General features: G+C 47.7%; 1 protein-coding gene across 5 annotated transcripts in view; it reads right to left on the bottom strand.

Moving 5' to 3' along the window:
* The window catches only part of PHACTR2 (phosphatase and actin regulator 2), a 271,743-nt gene extending 263,986 nt beyond the window's left edge, over window positions 1-7,757 (bottom strand). For all 5 annotated transcript variants that reach the window (XM_047732858.1, XM_047732861.1, XM_047732859.1 and 2 more), the window contains exon 1: window positions 7,230-7,757. In XM_047732858.1, the coding sequence (XP_047588814.1) occupies window positions 7,230-7,443 (214 nt within the window). In that variant the 5' untranslated portion in view covers window positions 7,444-7,757. The remainder of the gene's footprint in view (window positions 1-7,229) is intronic.
* Window positions 7,758-16,033: the final 8,276 nt, after the last annotated feature.

The following is a 16,033-nucleotide window of genomic DNA, read 5'->3' as shown; positions in this document are numbered from 1 at the left end:
GCAGAAGGAAGCGAAGTAAGTTAACCAAGGTCACACAGATAACAACCATGATTCTGTGTCTCAAATCTCAGTTGTCTGGGCTCCTTCCATCATCATCCCTCAGTGTCCTGGTCAGAATACACTCAGAACAATACACTCTATCAAGCTTGCAAATGCCTTACAAATGTCACCTAAACTGTGTCTCCCTGGAAACATTCAGACACAGGAATGTTTTCATTCTGTGGCCTTGGCCTAGCACCCAGTCTCCCTTCTGTCCCCTCTCCCACAGCAACCCAACAGAGAGCCAAAGAAACTGCTGAGTGTTCTCTGACCACGCTGGGTTGCTTCAGGCCTCGGTGCTTTGGCTTATACAGTTTCCTCTCCCCAAACACTCCTCTGCCACCTCACCCAATTCTATCTTCCAGTTCCTCCTCTTGCATGGAGATAGCACAGGTTTCACCTCCTCCAGGAAGTCTTTCCTGATTACCCTGCCTGGAGCCATTCCATACAGCTAAGCCTCTGGGGTTCTACTACCCAGCCTGGGACAGGGCCCGAGTCATAGCTCATACCTTATTGCACTGCAGCTGTTGGTTTATTTGCTTGTCCCTCTCCCACTGGACTGTGAACTCCTTAGGAATATCTTTGCAGCCTCTGTTTGGCCCATTGGCTGTTTGCTAATTTAATGAATAAATGAAAAATCAAGATAGGATTCCTCTCCTGGTGCAGCCCCTACAGTAGTTAGAGCTCAAAATAAAGCCACAGCTTTGCCATCAATCTCAATGCTACCAGCAAACTACCCAGCGATCTAAACTAGAGCTTGCCCAGTTTGGGTATAATTAGCTTTTCATGCATCCTCTGGAAACCAGAACAAATCATAATCACATCATTTTTTTTTTAGCATAATTATGGCAAATGACAATGGCTTAGATGACCACACGTGCTTTTGTACCGGGACTGCCACACCCTATCTGAATGGTCTCTGCTCTCGGCGTGACCCCCAAACTGCAAACCACATGCCTTGGGCACCTGGGTGGCTCAGTCAGTGAAGCATCTGCTTTTGGTTTAGGTATGATCCCAGGATCCTGGAATTGAGTCCCAGGCCAGGCTCCCTGCTCAGTGGGGAGTCTGCTTGTCCCTCCCCATTTGCTCCTTCTTCCTGCTGTGTTCTCTGTATCAAGGAATATAAATAAAATAAAATAAAATAGAAATAAAAATAAAATATAAAAATAAGAAATAAAATCTTAAACAACAACAACAGCATATCTGCTTACCTCTTCACATCCAGCGCCTGGAACAGTGTCTGGCACATCATAGCCCTCAATAAATACCAAATGAATGGATGAATGAGTAAATGAATGGAAACTGCCCAGGCTCAGTTCTAAGTGGCCATATTGGCACCATACGACCCCACCTCCAGGCCACAGCTGATTTGAGTTTGGGTGGGTATCAAATCAAGGATGGGGAGCCTGGGTGGGTCAGTGGATTAAAGCCTCTGCCTTTGGCTCAGGTTATGTCCTGGGATTGAGCCCCGAGTCGGGCTCTCTGCTCCATGGGGAGCCTGCTTTCTCCTCTCTCCCTCTGCCTCCCTCTCTGCCTACTTGTGATCTCTGTCAAATAAATAAATAAAATCTTAAAAAAAAAAATCAAGGGCAGACAATCCATAGGCTTCTCTATGACCTATGACCTATGGCCTACTAGGAAAAGGTAGCTGCAAACAATAGATCTCTTCCAGGAAATGTGAGCTAAGAAATGTGAAGAAATGTTTCCAGGTAAACATAAGGGCAAGAGCTAAAAGGAAGCAAAGGTAAGGTTGATGTAAGCTAAGTAGAAGCCATGATGTGGTTTTTTTGTTTTGTTTTTCTTGTTAAAGATTTAATTTTTAAGTAATCGCTACACCCAGTGGGGTTTGAACTCAAGACCCTGAGATCAGTAGCTATATGCTCTACCACATGAGCCAGCCAGCCTGGTGTTGGTAAGCAGCTGGATGGAGAAGTACCTGTGAAGCTGAGGAATCTGTTCCAATTCAAGACTGAGAAATCTGGTCAGCAGAGAGGCAAAGAGAAGGAGCTCCATACCAGGTGGCCATGCCCGAGAGAACCCGGGGAAATGCTCCCAGGTGTTGCCTCTGCTCCTGATGAGTTTCCCACCTCAGCCCCGGGTCAGGAGCAACCTGACTTAACCGGTAAGTCCTTACCTAACAGGCGAAGATGACTTTTAAAGTTTTTCAGCCTCTGCTACAGGGTAACAGGTGAAGCTGAATTTTCAAATGTGTCAACCTCGGGTATGGGACCATCAACAGCTAATGGGGTGCCTCTGTGAGAATGAGATGAAAGGCACCCATTCTGAGATGAAGCTGGACCAAGGGAGGCTCCTAGCCAAATGTGAAGCCCTGCCTTTGTGCAAAGGCAGAGGAATATGTCTGGACACCAGGGGGCACAGCTTGGTCAGGGCAGAGCAACAGGCTGGATCTGAGCACCCTTGTCTGCTCTGGTCCAGCACCCACCTGCACTGCCCAGACCGTCCCCCCTTTCCCAAGAGGGCAGCTTTGCTGTCCTGTGAGGAGGCAGAGCCAGAGAGTAAACTTAGGGTCTTTGTTCGGTAAAAAAAAAAAAAATCACTCTGAGCTACACAAATGAAAAGTGAGCAGGCATCCATGGTTCCTGGCCTAGGGCAGCCCAGCTGTGAATGGGCCCAGGAGCCCCTGGGGACTCAGCCACCCCAGCAGAGCATTAGGCTTTGGAGAACAATAGCTGAGCAGGCAAACACTGGCCCCAAAGAGTTATATCCCGTGAGGGCAATGAAGGTGCTCTGAGAGCACAGGCAAGGTGTAGAAAGCAAGGACTTCCCCCAGGGGGACAGGTGCCAACTGCAGAGCCAGTCGCAGACACCAGCATTTCGTGCCTGTGGTCAACAGCTGTGGTGTGGACTATGGACTGAAAGAGAGTTCTCACTCTCTCCACTGAACACACCAGGGATCAAAGACTCCAGACAAAGATACTAGATTTGCCGTTACCTATACGCCTACATGCAACAGGGCAAGGGATGCTGAAGAGGTGAATCAGGTGCCGAAAGAGATGAAACTGTTGCTGTACGTCCTTTCATTAACGGGCTCATTCGCTCATCCCTCCCTTTTCTGAGGTGCCTCACAGAATTCTCTGTTCTGTGCAGCCCAACATGCAAGAGGAAGAGTCATTGCTTGAAGATAGCAACACCTCTGTCCGAACGCATCTGGCACAGCACCTGGCATAGAGAACTTGCTGAAGCTTCCCGAAGGAATATGCCCTGGGTTGTATCCTTTAGTCACTAAACATTGGGCTTATCAGAAGAGCACGTCGCAACCCACAGACAATGTTGAAGTCACTAATGCAGGAAAACATGGGTCTGAAAGTTAAGAGAACACCAGTCCATATACCATGAAAAGCTTATTTCAGGGTTTTATTTTTTTTAAATGGGTAAATATCACTCCATTTACAAAGGAATGCCAGATTTTAAATATCCAGAGCTTTTGTTGAATTCCAGAACCATGAGCTCAAAAACCACAAAGCAAAATCAATCTGGATTTTTCTAAAGCAAAAGCCTCAGTTTTTATAAGCTCAATAAAAGGGTTTAAGTATCAATTCTGTTATTTAAGTCATGGTTTTTAAATGTACTTATTTGAATATATTTGGGTTTCTTCACATTTTATATGGATTTTAAAATATAAAACTAGTTTTTTGTTGACAACACAATGCATTTTTATCATGTGAAGAAAAATAACTGCACAAATCACAAGTTAAATAGAAGCTCCTGAAGTCTGAGATGCTTTCTTGACAAAAATCTAGTAGTAAAGCGCAGACAGGAACAGTGGACTCTCTTGTGATAACCGAGTGCTCACACAGAGGTCTTTTAAAAATATGCTTCATATTGGACTGACTCTTATTGCCATTTTTGGCAAAATTCTAGAGGCTGACTTTCAAGTTTTTAGTTTTCTTTCATGGAGAGAAAAATGGAGAGGAAGTAGGGATGGGGTGACAGAGGCAAGCAGCCTGAGAGTGGATGGTTTTTTTTGGAATGAGGCTCTTTGACAACCCATGACACCTTCCAGTCTCCTTTTCCTTCTCCTCTTCTGCTCCCTCCCTGCCAAACATCATTGCAAATCATGATGTCCCCTCCCCACAGAACACCCTCCCAAGGTGAGTTAACTCATTGTTAGAAATTAACCCTTAGGTGGGGTGCCTGGTGGCTCAGTGGGAAGTTCGACTCTTGATCTCAGGGGGTTGTGAGTTGGAGTCCCATGTGGGGTACAGAGATTACTTAAATAACAATAAAACATAAAAAGAAATGAACCCTTAGGAAGGACTTACAGACAAATTGCTAGAATCACGAATGGGAGTGAGAGGTGCCATTTGGGATGTGGTAGCAGCAGAGGAGAGCCCCAATAGGGTTGTGGGAAGGCACCAAACCAAACCCTTCAACCTGACACTTGCCCAGGACAACCCTGGCCACAGCATCACAATACACATGGCGGCAAGCTATACTGACACACTGTTCGTGAGCTCTGCGACACATCAGAATCACCTAATGTCCAGGATGTACCTGAAGCCAATGAAATGAGAATCCCTGGGGGGAGGGCCCCAGCCATAAACTGTTTTGTTGTTGTTGTTGTTGCTGCTGTTGTTTCAACTCCCCAGGTGACTCCTGTGCATAACCAACTTTGAAAGCCAGTGTCAGTAAATAAGGCTTTTCTTTTCTTTCTTTCTTTTTTTTTAAAAAGATTTTATTTATTTATTTGCCAGAGAGAGAGAGCGCGCGTGAGAACAGGCAGGGCCGAGTGGCAGCAGAGGGAGAGGGAGAAGCAGGCTCCCTGCCGAGCAAGGAGCCCAATGTGGGACTCGATCCCAGAACGCTGGGATCATGACCTGAGCCAAAGGCAGCTGCTTAACCAACTGAGCCACCCAGGCGTCCCAAATAAGGCTTTTCGAATGTTCCGTGCCTAACAACAACCTGAGAATCTGGGAAGTCCAGACTGGGATGCAGTTGATCTGGGGTAGGGTCTGAGATTCTGCTGGGAGGCCCATGTTGCTGATCCCAGCCAGTTCTGGTAGGACCATATATGATCTAGCTCTGGAGAGTGCCCATGTAGGTGCAGAGCTCCTGGGGAGGGCTTGGAAATTGGGCTGCCCTACACTATGCCACACAATGTTTTCCCAAGGTGGTGTAATGTTCCCACTGGGCTCTATGACAATTAATTCTGTTATCCCAGGCCTGTCATCTAGCTGCTTCTCTGAGATGGATGCAGAGGCTGTAGGATTCTGCGGAAATCCTGTGTGTGTGTGTGTGTGTGTGTGTGTGTGTGTGTGTGTGTCAGGGAGGGATCAGCTCATCCTTTTTCTCTCCGACTCTAAGAAATGTGGGGAGTTCCTGGTCACACTTAGCCAGCTCTTAAAGAAATGCAAGGCTCAGTTCTGAAAATGGAATGTAGTGATTTAGAAGAAGTTCGCTCTCTCACGCGTGGATCAGAGTACTGGGGTGCCGGGGACAACTCAGCTGCAAGTTGTCACTTCCTAACATCCTTTAAGATACAGAGTTCTTGGGAGTGACATAACTTTACAAATTGAAGTCCGCGGTTCACATTACGTGTACTTTGCATGCTCACATTTGAAAGTTCTTTACTGCCCTTTTTCTGCACAGAGCCCTTAATTTCTATGTGTGAAGATGAAAAATGATGATACAAGCTACGCTTATTTTATCTGGTCACCAAACTGAACTGATTTTAGTTGATTCTTTAAAGTCATCTGAACGTTGATCTTTGTAAAAATCAACCAAGATTATCCACGGGTCCAGTTCCAACAGGCCGAGACAAAATAAACAGGAGGTAATCTACGTTCAATTCAATGTTTTCCACAATATGAATTTGGCAGAAGGCTCTTTTCTCAAATACCATGACCTGCATCCCACTACCTGTGTTTAGCGGTTCTGTAGGGCTTTATCCAAAACGATCTGCAAAGTCTGATTAACACCACCCCTGATACTAAGTATACACCTTGTACGGTAAACATTATTACAAGCACAAGAAAATGGAGGGTTCTGATGGAAAACAGAGCTTGTTAGCTGGCATGCAGTCAGAGAGACCCAGATGTGCCTTTTCTGAACAAGAAACTTGGCTTCAGGTAGATGTGAGGTTGAGTCAAAGCTCAAAGGCCTGACCTCAGAGCACAGAGCTTCAAAGGGGTCATGGCGGATGGTGGTGGAGGGTGCCCGGGCACTGCAAGGGCCTCTGGCTGCTAGGGGTAGTTTTGATGTTAGCTTTCATTTCCACCTTCCATGCATCCTCCCTAGATTGCAAATCGGAAAACAATCCTTGGGCACTTAACAAATCGGTGGACTTTTAGAAACAGTTCTGAAGTTCTTACGCTAATGCTTTGCTCAAGAGCATTTAAAAATGATTAATTATTTAATCCCCATAACCTCTCTGTGTGATAGTTCCACACTGTCATCCCCACTTTAAGTACCGAGATATGAGAGACGGGTAAATGGTTCGCCTCACGTTACACACAGCGCAACGCTAGCAGCACCCGCCCTGGGCCGAGTTCCTGGTTCTGCCTGCTCCGGTGCACAGAGCAGCCCCCAGCTCCCGCCGTGAGCCCCGCGCAGAGGGAGGACCTCGGCACTAGGCAAGGGCTAAGCGGATCGGTGCAAACGCAGAGGTGCTGGCTCAAGCCTCGGTCGAGTAACAGCGAGAACCCAGTGAGCACACAGGGGGCCAAACTCTCAGCAGCACCTGCGTGCGTTTTTACAGAACGGAAAAGCTCAGACCCGCAAACCGCAAACAACTCTTTATTTCAGAAGTACGAGCAGTTAAGAAGGTTTCTAAGACCTGCATTGACCCTAGCCCCCAGAGTGAGGGGACCGCACCCCTCAGCGGGACCAAAGTCTCTTCCTGACCGACGAGCCTAAGAACCAGAGCAGCCGGTGCGCCCAGCACCACACGGCCGCGCGGCCGACCTCACTAACCCCGGGGGCTGCACCCTCGTCCGGAGAGACGCGCGCCCACCCGGCGCACCGACCGCAGCCTGGCTGGAGCATCCCGGGCCAAGGGCCAGAGCCGCGGGCAGGAGAGCGGGAGAAACGCACCGGGCAGTTCAGTTTCGCCCTCCCCAGCGCTCCCTCCATGCCCCTTCCCTCCCGCCGGCGTCCAGGGCCCGCAGCGTCCCGCCGCCACCTGCCCCGGCCGGCCCTTCCCCGGTCCCCAGCGCCCCGAGCCGCCTTACCTGAGCCGGAGATGTGGACCCGGAGCGGGCGGCCCCTGCTGGAGCACGACGACAGGTCGCTCTGGGAGCGGCCGCGGGGGCTCGGGTCCCCGGGCAGCCTGCGCAGGGCCGTCGCCGGCTGCGGGGCGGGATCCTGGGGCTCGGGGGCCTCGGCCGCTGCCGGCCCGCGGGGCCCGCCCAGGGGCTCCACGGAGCGTCTGCCCGCCTCGGCCATCGGCTTCAGGCGGCGGCCGGCCCGGAGCGCGGGGTGGGGCCGGCGCCGAGGGCTGCGCTGCGGGGCGCGGCGACCCCGAGGCAGCGCCAAGGGCGGGGAGCCTGGACGCTGGGCGCCGAGAAGCTCGTGGGGCGGGCTGGAGGAGGAAGAGGACAGAAAAGTTTGCACAGGAAGGAGCCGCCTACAGCCGGCTCTCGCTCCGGCGGGCGAAAGCCGCAGGGCTCGGAGCTGGGCCGCCCTCGGTGCCCGCGAACCTACCAGGCTGCTCCTCCCCCCAGCCCAAGCACTGCCCTTTGCTAGAAGATGGCTGTGGGGTCCCCTCTGGCCGCGCGCTGGTCACCCAGCAAGCAGACCTCAGAGAAGTGGCGTTTGGGCTTCAGGAGCCGGGATGCAAGGTCAGGGTTAATGCCGGTTCCATTTAAGGCGTGGGGCGGGGTGGGGGGGATGCCAGGTACACACACTGGAGTCGCCTTGTGATGGCACAGAAATGGCCATTCCGACTTGACAGACAGGAAGCTGAGGGGCCCCGGGACGCTGGACTTGCAGGTGGGTTAGTGGAAGATCCTGGAGTCCCTTAAGTGAAGTTCAGTGCCTTTCTCTTCTCATTTCAACCCTCAAAGCCCTTCTCCACCCCGACCCTTGGCCACACTCTTGGGTTTCTGTTTGCTGGGTGAACTCAAAGGTCATGTTTAAAAGGTCAGTCTCCTGAGAACTGAATGAAGAACACATTTGATAACTGAGTCTATGCTTCCTAATGGAAAGACAGATCTCCTGGCCGCTCTGGATTGGAAATATCTGAGTTGATACCATGCCTTGTAGGATTTTGCCAATTGGGCAGCGGAATTTTTGCTGATTTGGCTGGGTATTGCACAAACTAAGCTTTATCATCACCTTAGGTCCCCAAGCTGTGACTTGCCCAGAAGGGAAAGGTTGTAAATCAGGCTCAAGAGTCACCTGAAGAGTCATTCCTTAAAACTTATGGCAAAAGAAGAATGCCCCTGGGTTTGCTCAGGGGCCAAAGATAGGCAACAGGAAGAGGAGACTGTGGGGAGGAGGAGTGAGGGTTAGCAGCGTGCACTCAGTGACACATGCCATGCCCATATTTCAGGTGCTATGTCAGACACTTTGCCCATATTTTATCCTTTAATAAGAAGACCAACCCAAACAAGAGAAGGTAAGAGAAAGAAGGGACAGAAATGAGGGGTACAAGCTACAGAGGTAGGTTACCACCCAGAAAGGCCTTTGTAAACTAGCCCATGATAATAGCTACAGCTCACCCTTAATAATTTAAAATGTCTTTCACCTACAATTTTCACAGCAACTCTGCAGGGAGGGTATGCTTATTCTAGCTTTGCTGTGAAAACCGTCCAAACACAGGCCTGTTTCCACCCAGTCAGCCACGATTGCTGAGCCTGCTCTAAATACTTCCTACTTTCCCACTTCTTCAAATCTCACTCCCCCAAATGAGACCTGACTTGTTGGGAAGTGGAGGACAGAAAAAAAGATCTCTGCTTCTGAACGCTGACTTGCATTGTTCTAGTAGCCTGGGCAACTAGATGGGTTTTTCACTCTCCCCGAATACTCAGCGTAAGACAACAGTGGCACTTACCATTGTCATCTGCTATCCTGCTATCCCGGGTATTGTATCTGACTACTTCCAGCTGCTTTCTCAGCAGTGAGCCCCCCTCACAAGCTGTCTGCTCTCCAGGGCACACATCCCTGCACTTGGGCCTCACCCTGCATGGTTCACAGCATGAAGTCTCCCACCATCCCTTCGGGGACCCCTGCTTCTGCCTTCTCTGCTTTATCCTCTCTGTCATCTCCTATGAACAGAAGTAAATGAGTACTTAAACACTTCGGAGCACAGACGTCTTCCCTGGTGTATTATTCAGTTATTCCGCAATTTGTCATTTCAGCTGCTCTTCAGTAAATACATAAATGAGTACCTTTGTGGGTCAGGCACTGTGCGAGGCACTCTGTACCTTCAAAGAGCCTCTCAACCCTATTTTCCTCCGTTCATTTTCCCCTCGCAGTCCAGCTTCTAGAGAGAGTAGCATCTGCTTGCTAGTGCCATGTTCTTCTGCATCTACCCCTTTACTCTCGTCTGTGACTTCTGTCCCCACTACCAGAGGAGTGGGACCACTTGGGCCATGAGGCCTCTTGAGCACCTAGTTGTCAAATGCACTGGAACCTCTTGGGTCTGACTTCATCCAACCCCCCTGCAGCTTTTGACACTCTTGACCACTGTTCCCTTTCTGGACTCTTCTTTATTTATTTATTGGAGAGAGAGAGAGAGAGGAGAGTGTCAGGGGTGGGGAGCAGAGGGAGAGAAGGAATCCCAAGCAGACTCTATGCTGAGCATGGAGCCTGACCCAGCTGGACCTCAGTACTCCGAGATCATGACCTGAGCAGAAACCAAGAGTTGGGTGCTCAACCGACTGAACCAGCCAGGCGCCCCTCCCTGAAGACATTTCTTGAAGACAATACAATCGGCTTGTGGCTTGGATTGCTTTTTTTTTTTTTAAGATTACTTATTTATTTATTTAATTTAATTTATTATTTTATTTTATTATTTTATTTATTTATTTTATTTATTCTAGAGAGCAAGTGAGAGAATAAGTGAACACAAGCAGGGGAGGGGCAGAGGGAGAAAGAAAGAATTTCAAGCAGACTCTTGACCTGCTAGGAACCTACTTGGGGCTCAACCTTATGACTCTGAGACATAACCTGAGCCAAAGTCCATAGTTGGAAACTCAACCCACTGAGCCACCCAGTGCCCTGGATTACTTTTTTTTTTTTTTAAGATGTTTATTTATTTATTTGACAGAAAAAGAGAGGGAGAGAGAGAGAGAGAGAGAGAGCGAGCACACAGACAGGGGAAGTGGGAGAGGGAGAAGCAGCCTCCCTTGTGACTCAGGGCTTGGTCTCAAGATTCTGGGATCACAACCTGAGCCGAAGGCAGATGCTTAACCAACTAAGTCACCCAGGCACCCCTCCCTGGATTACTTTTATAATTGTAATTCTATTGTGCTGTCTTCCCCTGCCCCCCACATATGTACAAATTTCCATTTATGAGACTTTCTATATAAAGCTCGAACATAACAATATGATATAAAAATTTCTGAGAAAATATCCTTCCCAAATACATTGAATCAGAAAATGAGTGTCTTTTACAAACAATATTGTTTCCTTAATACAAGTAGATAAAATCGGCATGAGTGAAGGAAGGGGGGATCAAAGTAATATCTGAAAAGAAGTGTCATCTATCAAAATGGATGATACACGATCAAAATGAAATAATGGAAAAGCAAGGAATCTAGGTAATAAACGCAGCTCGGTAACAACAACAAAAACAAAATGAAGATAAAGGGACATAGTGTGTGAACATAGGCCTGCATTTAAGGTCGCACTAAAAAAAGAAGAAAGAGGAAATTAATTTTGATGATCTTTAGGGTTTCTTCTGTCTCAGACTTGATGGTTCTAAGGGAATTTTTATTTGTATTTGTTTTAAATTGAAGATGAGAGAGAGGCCAAAGCTGATGTATAGATTTGAGTCCAAACTACCATTTCTCTGTGTGGTACTAGGCTACAAAAGTAGGCATCTTCCTTCTTTTTTCCCTCCCCCCTTTTCCTCCCCTTTCTTCCTTTCTTGTGCTTGACATTAAACAACTACTCTGTCCTACTCTCCAGGCTCTGTACTAGGCACAGAGGAAAAGGAATCTCTCCAATCTCACACTAATAGCCAAGGAGACAAGGGCGTACCAACTACAGGTAAGACAAAGGAGACAATCATTGACCCTCTTGTATGAGTCAGGAAAAACTTCAAGTGAGAGAACACAAGAAGGAGGTCGTAAAAAACAGAGTGGGGGTGAAAAGAAGAAAGAGGCAGGGAAAGCATGGCAGGCAGAGAGAGGACCATGTACAGAGGGCCTCAGATTAAGCAACAGTAGAGAGACATAGGGGGACATGAGTTTGGTTGGGCCTTGGAGGAGAGTGGGGAAATGGTGGGATATCAAACAGAGAGGGTCATCAAAGGATTTAAGCAATGTTGCAACATGATCAGAGTCATTATCTTTTGTTTCAATTTTGATACCTAAATTTGATACCTAAATGATACACATACTCAATTGGCTGAGTCGTTTTAAGGATTTGAAATAATGTACATAAAGTGCTGAGTATAAAGACTGGCATAAACAGGTACTAGAAACTCAATACAATGCTCTAAGATAAATGGGCTATGCATTCTATTTCTTTATTTTTACAAGTCACACCCAGCTCAGCCCCATCTACAAAGGTAGCCCCAAAGACATTTTTTAGGATTCCTTCCTTCTCTTAGAATCAAACAAGAACTTTAATACTTACAGCTTTAAGAATGTAGGAATTGACTGTCCTATGGTTGCTAAGGTCAGCTGTAAGTTCCTTCACCTAGACTTCCAGGCATCAGCATGCAGTGCCCATGGCACTCAGGCAACCCAGAAGTCACCTCTTCCATGTCTTGACTCTCCAGAGACTGTCTGTTAGAGGGGGTGCTACGGTACCCATCCCTCAGATATCAAAAGTCTCACCTCCATACCCAGTTGTGGTTGGAGGTATCCCACACACCTGGGGATTGGGTCCTCCTCAACTCAACCCTCAAAACACTAAAATCAGTTTGTTGGTGGAAATGCAATATGGCATAGCCACTTTGGAAACTGGTTTGGCAGTTTCTTAGAAGGTGAAATGTATACTTACTCTGTGACTCAACAATTTCATTGGTAAGTTATCCAGGGAAATGAAAATTCATGTTCATGTAAAAATCGGAAAGCAAGTGTTTACAGCAGCTTTACACACAGTCTCCAAAAACTGAAAACAACCCAAATAAGTACATCCGTACAATGGAACACTATTCAGCAATATAAAGGTAGGAACTACCGATACATATACATACAACATGCAGGAATCTCAAAAGCATCACAGCAAGTAAAAGAAGCCAGACCCCAGTGAATTCATGGAGAATTATTCCACTTCAGTGACATTCTGGAAAAGGTAAAACTATAGGGACAGAAAAGAAAGCGGCAGTTGCTAGATGCTGGGCATAGGGATAGGGGATGATTTTTTGGCTAATAGAACTGTTCTACGTCTTGATTATAATGGTGATTGCACAGCTGTATTTGTCAAAAGTAATAGAATAATATGCCAAAAAGAGGGAAGTCTACTGTGATTAAATTATACCTCAGGGAAAAAAGGAAAGAAAAAAAAAAGTCCCCCACCATGTTGTCTTCCCTTTCCTTCCCTTTGGGGATTTATGCCAAATGACAGTTTGGCCACCCACTGTGCAGCAAGCCAATAAAAATTGACCCTGGGCTTTTACCATGGAGAGAGGCTCTTCATTGGTGCGGTATCAGCCAGGAGGAAGGGAGCTAATGCTCAAGTCCCACTTGCCCCGATGGCTGGCTTATAAGCAGGGGTTTTTAAAGAGTGAAAAGTCAGGATAACGGTCTCCGGGTCTTGGATCATGCTGACTGACTCGGCATAATCAATGGCCAGCTATAGTGTTTCCTTTCTTGATCATCTTGTCCCTTCTGGTGACTCTCTCTGATTCCAGTGGGATGGTAGTGAGGAGATCATGCTGCTTCAGAGGTCTGGCTACTCAGTATTAGGGGCCTGGAACTGCAAGACATCCTGGGAAGATGGTTTTGGTGATGTCATCTCTAGAGCACAAAGGCAAAAGTTCTCCATCTCGTGATGAATACTGCGCAGCAAATTATTATTATTATTTTCGTGCAAACACGGCACATTATGTTTGTGATCTCAGGCAGAAAAGCATCCCACAGACTTTTCAGGAGGCAGTGTTATGTTATGTCCTGAGGCAATTTTAAAGGGTTTCTTCAACGGTAACTAAGGGCTGGGGTGGGAGGGAGAAACGAAACCAAAACAAAACAGTAATTAAGGGCTATGTGACTCTGGTCAGAGGCAGCTAGGGGCCTAAATTCTGGGGTCTGTGGGGGCTTGGACCTGTGCTTTCAGTCCCCCTTGTCTTTGACCACTCCTCAAATCTTCAGGGATAGGGAGGAGGACCTCTCTAGCTACCCCTGCTGCAGAGCGGTCAAGGTTGGGATTACAGGAATGAAACAATGTTGCTCCTCTAACTACAAGCGCACTTTGGTACCTGGTCTTAGCCTGGGTGGTTTGGACAAGCATGAAATCAGTTTCTGCTTTTGCAGCCTTTGGGTATCATCTCATGCCACGTTTCAGAAGTAGAGAAATCACAAAAGAAGAGCCGAGATAGATAATCCCATTTTGGTTAATTCTCAGAGTACTGATCAAATTCCTTGAGGAATCCTAGAAAACAGACTAGAAAACCAATTTCATTTTGCTCCTAAGGCTTCAGCAGAAATTTGTTGCAGGAGAGTAGTCACTAATCTTGCTCAGGTGGGATTCCACTTCAGCTGATGAATGAAGGCAAATGCAGCAGGAGGAGTTAATTATCTTACCAGTAGAATCCAAGACCATTCTATAGACCAGAATGACCTGGGCCAAGGAGTCTAATGATTTTTATTGAGCTGCTATTGCTTGAACAGTAATTGACCAAAATCCGCCCCCCATCATCTTTTATTTACTTACAAAGAATAGAGATTTACAGTGAGAACTTTAAGTGGCCGGCAGAAGCGGCGGGGGGAAGATGGAGGGAATGGTAGTAAAAACAAACTCACATGCAACAATGAAAAGAACTCAACCCTCAGATTCAGAGATCTGAAAAATGCAACAATTATCAAGTCAGAGCCCCAGAACCAGTTGCGAGCAGTCCCCCATGGGGGTCCAGGTTGGGGACCACGAATGTAAGCAGAGGCTAGGGGAGCCTGGGGCGCTGGCTGAGGTGGGGGGGCACCTCTGCAGTGGACAATCCGATGGGTCCCAGGCCAGTGGCCTTGGGGGTGGCTTCAGAGGCATCCAGGAGCCGGTCTCTAGTCAGGATCAAATCCCAAACCATCACCCTCAACACAGGGAGACAGCCAGCCCCAGGGAAGAGTCTTTTGGGCACTGGACCTAAAGGTTGCCAGCCAGATCCGACAGAAAGATTCTTGATCATGTTTTCATGAGCCCTCATTCCCCACCAGGGCAAAAGTGTTCTGGTAGATGAATAGCAAAATTTGTCCTCTTAGGGCACCTGGGTGGCTCGGTTGGTTAAGTGTCCAACTCTTGATTTCCACTCAGGTCATGAAAGATCTCAAGGTTCTGAGATGGAACCTCATGTGCTGAGTGCAGAGTCTGCTTGTCCCTTTCTCTCTGCTTCCCCGGCCCCCTATAAATGAATGAATGAATGAATGAATGAATGAATGAATAATTTAAGAGGTTTAGTCCAATGACTGGTTCTACTGGAACTGTGTATAGAGAAACTGTGTATGAAGAGACCCCCCCCCCCCATTTTCCAACTGTCACAACATGGATAAGCCCACAGTCAGTTAGAATGATGGGAAGTCTTCCTTTTGACCAAGAAAATGTAACCTATAAACATTGTGTAGAGGCCGCTTTTAGCAATGGAAACTTACCAAGGCCAAAGGCTTACCAAAACCCCCTGGTTGAGTACAGATGGGCCCATCAGGCAACCCCCCCGACAAATATACACAGGCCCTAACTGAGCAGTGGGCAATTTACAACCAGGCACAGCTACCCCAAGAGGGAAAATTCCATAGGCTGCCATACCTCCTCAACTTCCCTCTTTATTCTTTTTTATTTTTTTTTAAGATTTTATTTATTTATTTGACACAGAGAGATATCACAAGTAGTCAGAGAGGCAGGCAGAGAGAGGGGGGGAAGCAGGCCCCCGCCAAGCAGAGAGCCCGATGCGGGGCTTGATCCCAGGACCCTGAGATCATGACCTGAGCCAAAGGCAGAGGCTCAACCCACTGAGCCACCCAGGCGCCCCATCTTCCCTCTTTAAAAACAGCCCCCACCCACTGCTTGCAGACAGCCTCTCCTCTGCTACTCTGCCCGCCACTCCCCTGCATTGTACTCAGTTCTGCCTCAGGTGAATCCCTTCACCTCCTAGGTCACAGGCTTCCACCCGATTGTTGCCTCACATCTGGGGGCCCCCATCTGATGGGGAAGGACACCACTTTTAGACACTATACATTGTTCCCTCATAGCCACAGTTTAACCGTTCTGTACTGGACCTTAGAGAAGAGGTCTGTGCTGTATCTCATGAAACCAGTTGTAGTCTTGAAGATAGGTTAGTTCCATTAACCAGATGTCTTATTTCAGGAGGCAGTCAAGTAGGTGGGCTCTCAAAGTTAGGCTCTATTGTGCAAGCAGTCAGGTTAATTAATAAGAGGTATTTCTATGGAAACAAAAGAAAAACACAGGCTTATGTTTGAAGCAAATGAAAAGCCCAGTGTCTGAAGTGAGAAGATTCCTAGACAGCAGATGAGGACAGACTTTCCTAGTCTGCCGTTTGAATACCTCTGGTGATCTTTCCAAGTCACCCATTCAGCAACAGACACGAAGATTGTATAAACACAGGGCGCCTGGGTGGCCCAGTTGGTAAGTGTCTGCCTTTGGCTCAGGTCATGATCCCTGGATCCTGGATTGAGTCCTGCACAGGGCTCCCTGG

The sequence above is a fragment of the Lutra lutra genome, chromosome 6 (genome assembly GCF_902655055.1).
Source record: "Lutra lutra chromosome 6, mLutLut1.2, whole genome shotgun sequence".
Classification (NCBI taxonomy): domain Eukaryota; kingdom Metazoa; phylum Chordata; class Mammalia; order Carnivora; family Mustelidae; genus Lutra; species Lutra lutra.
Note: the sequence above shows the minus strand (reverse complement) of the source record. Positions and strands in the feature narration are given on the sequence as shown.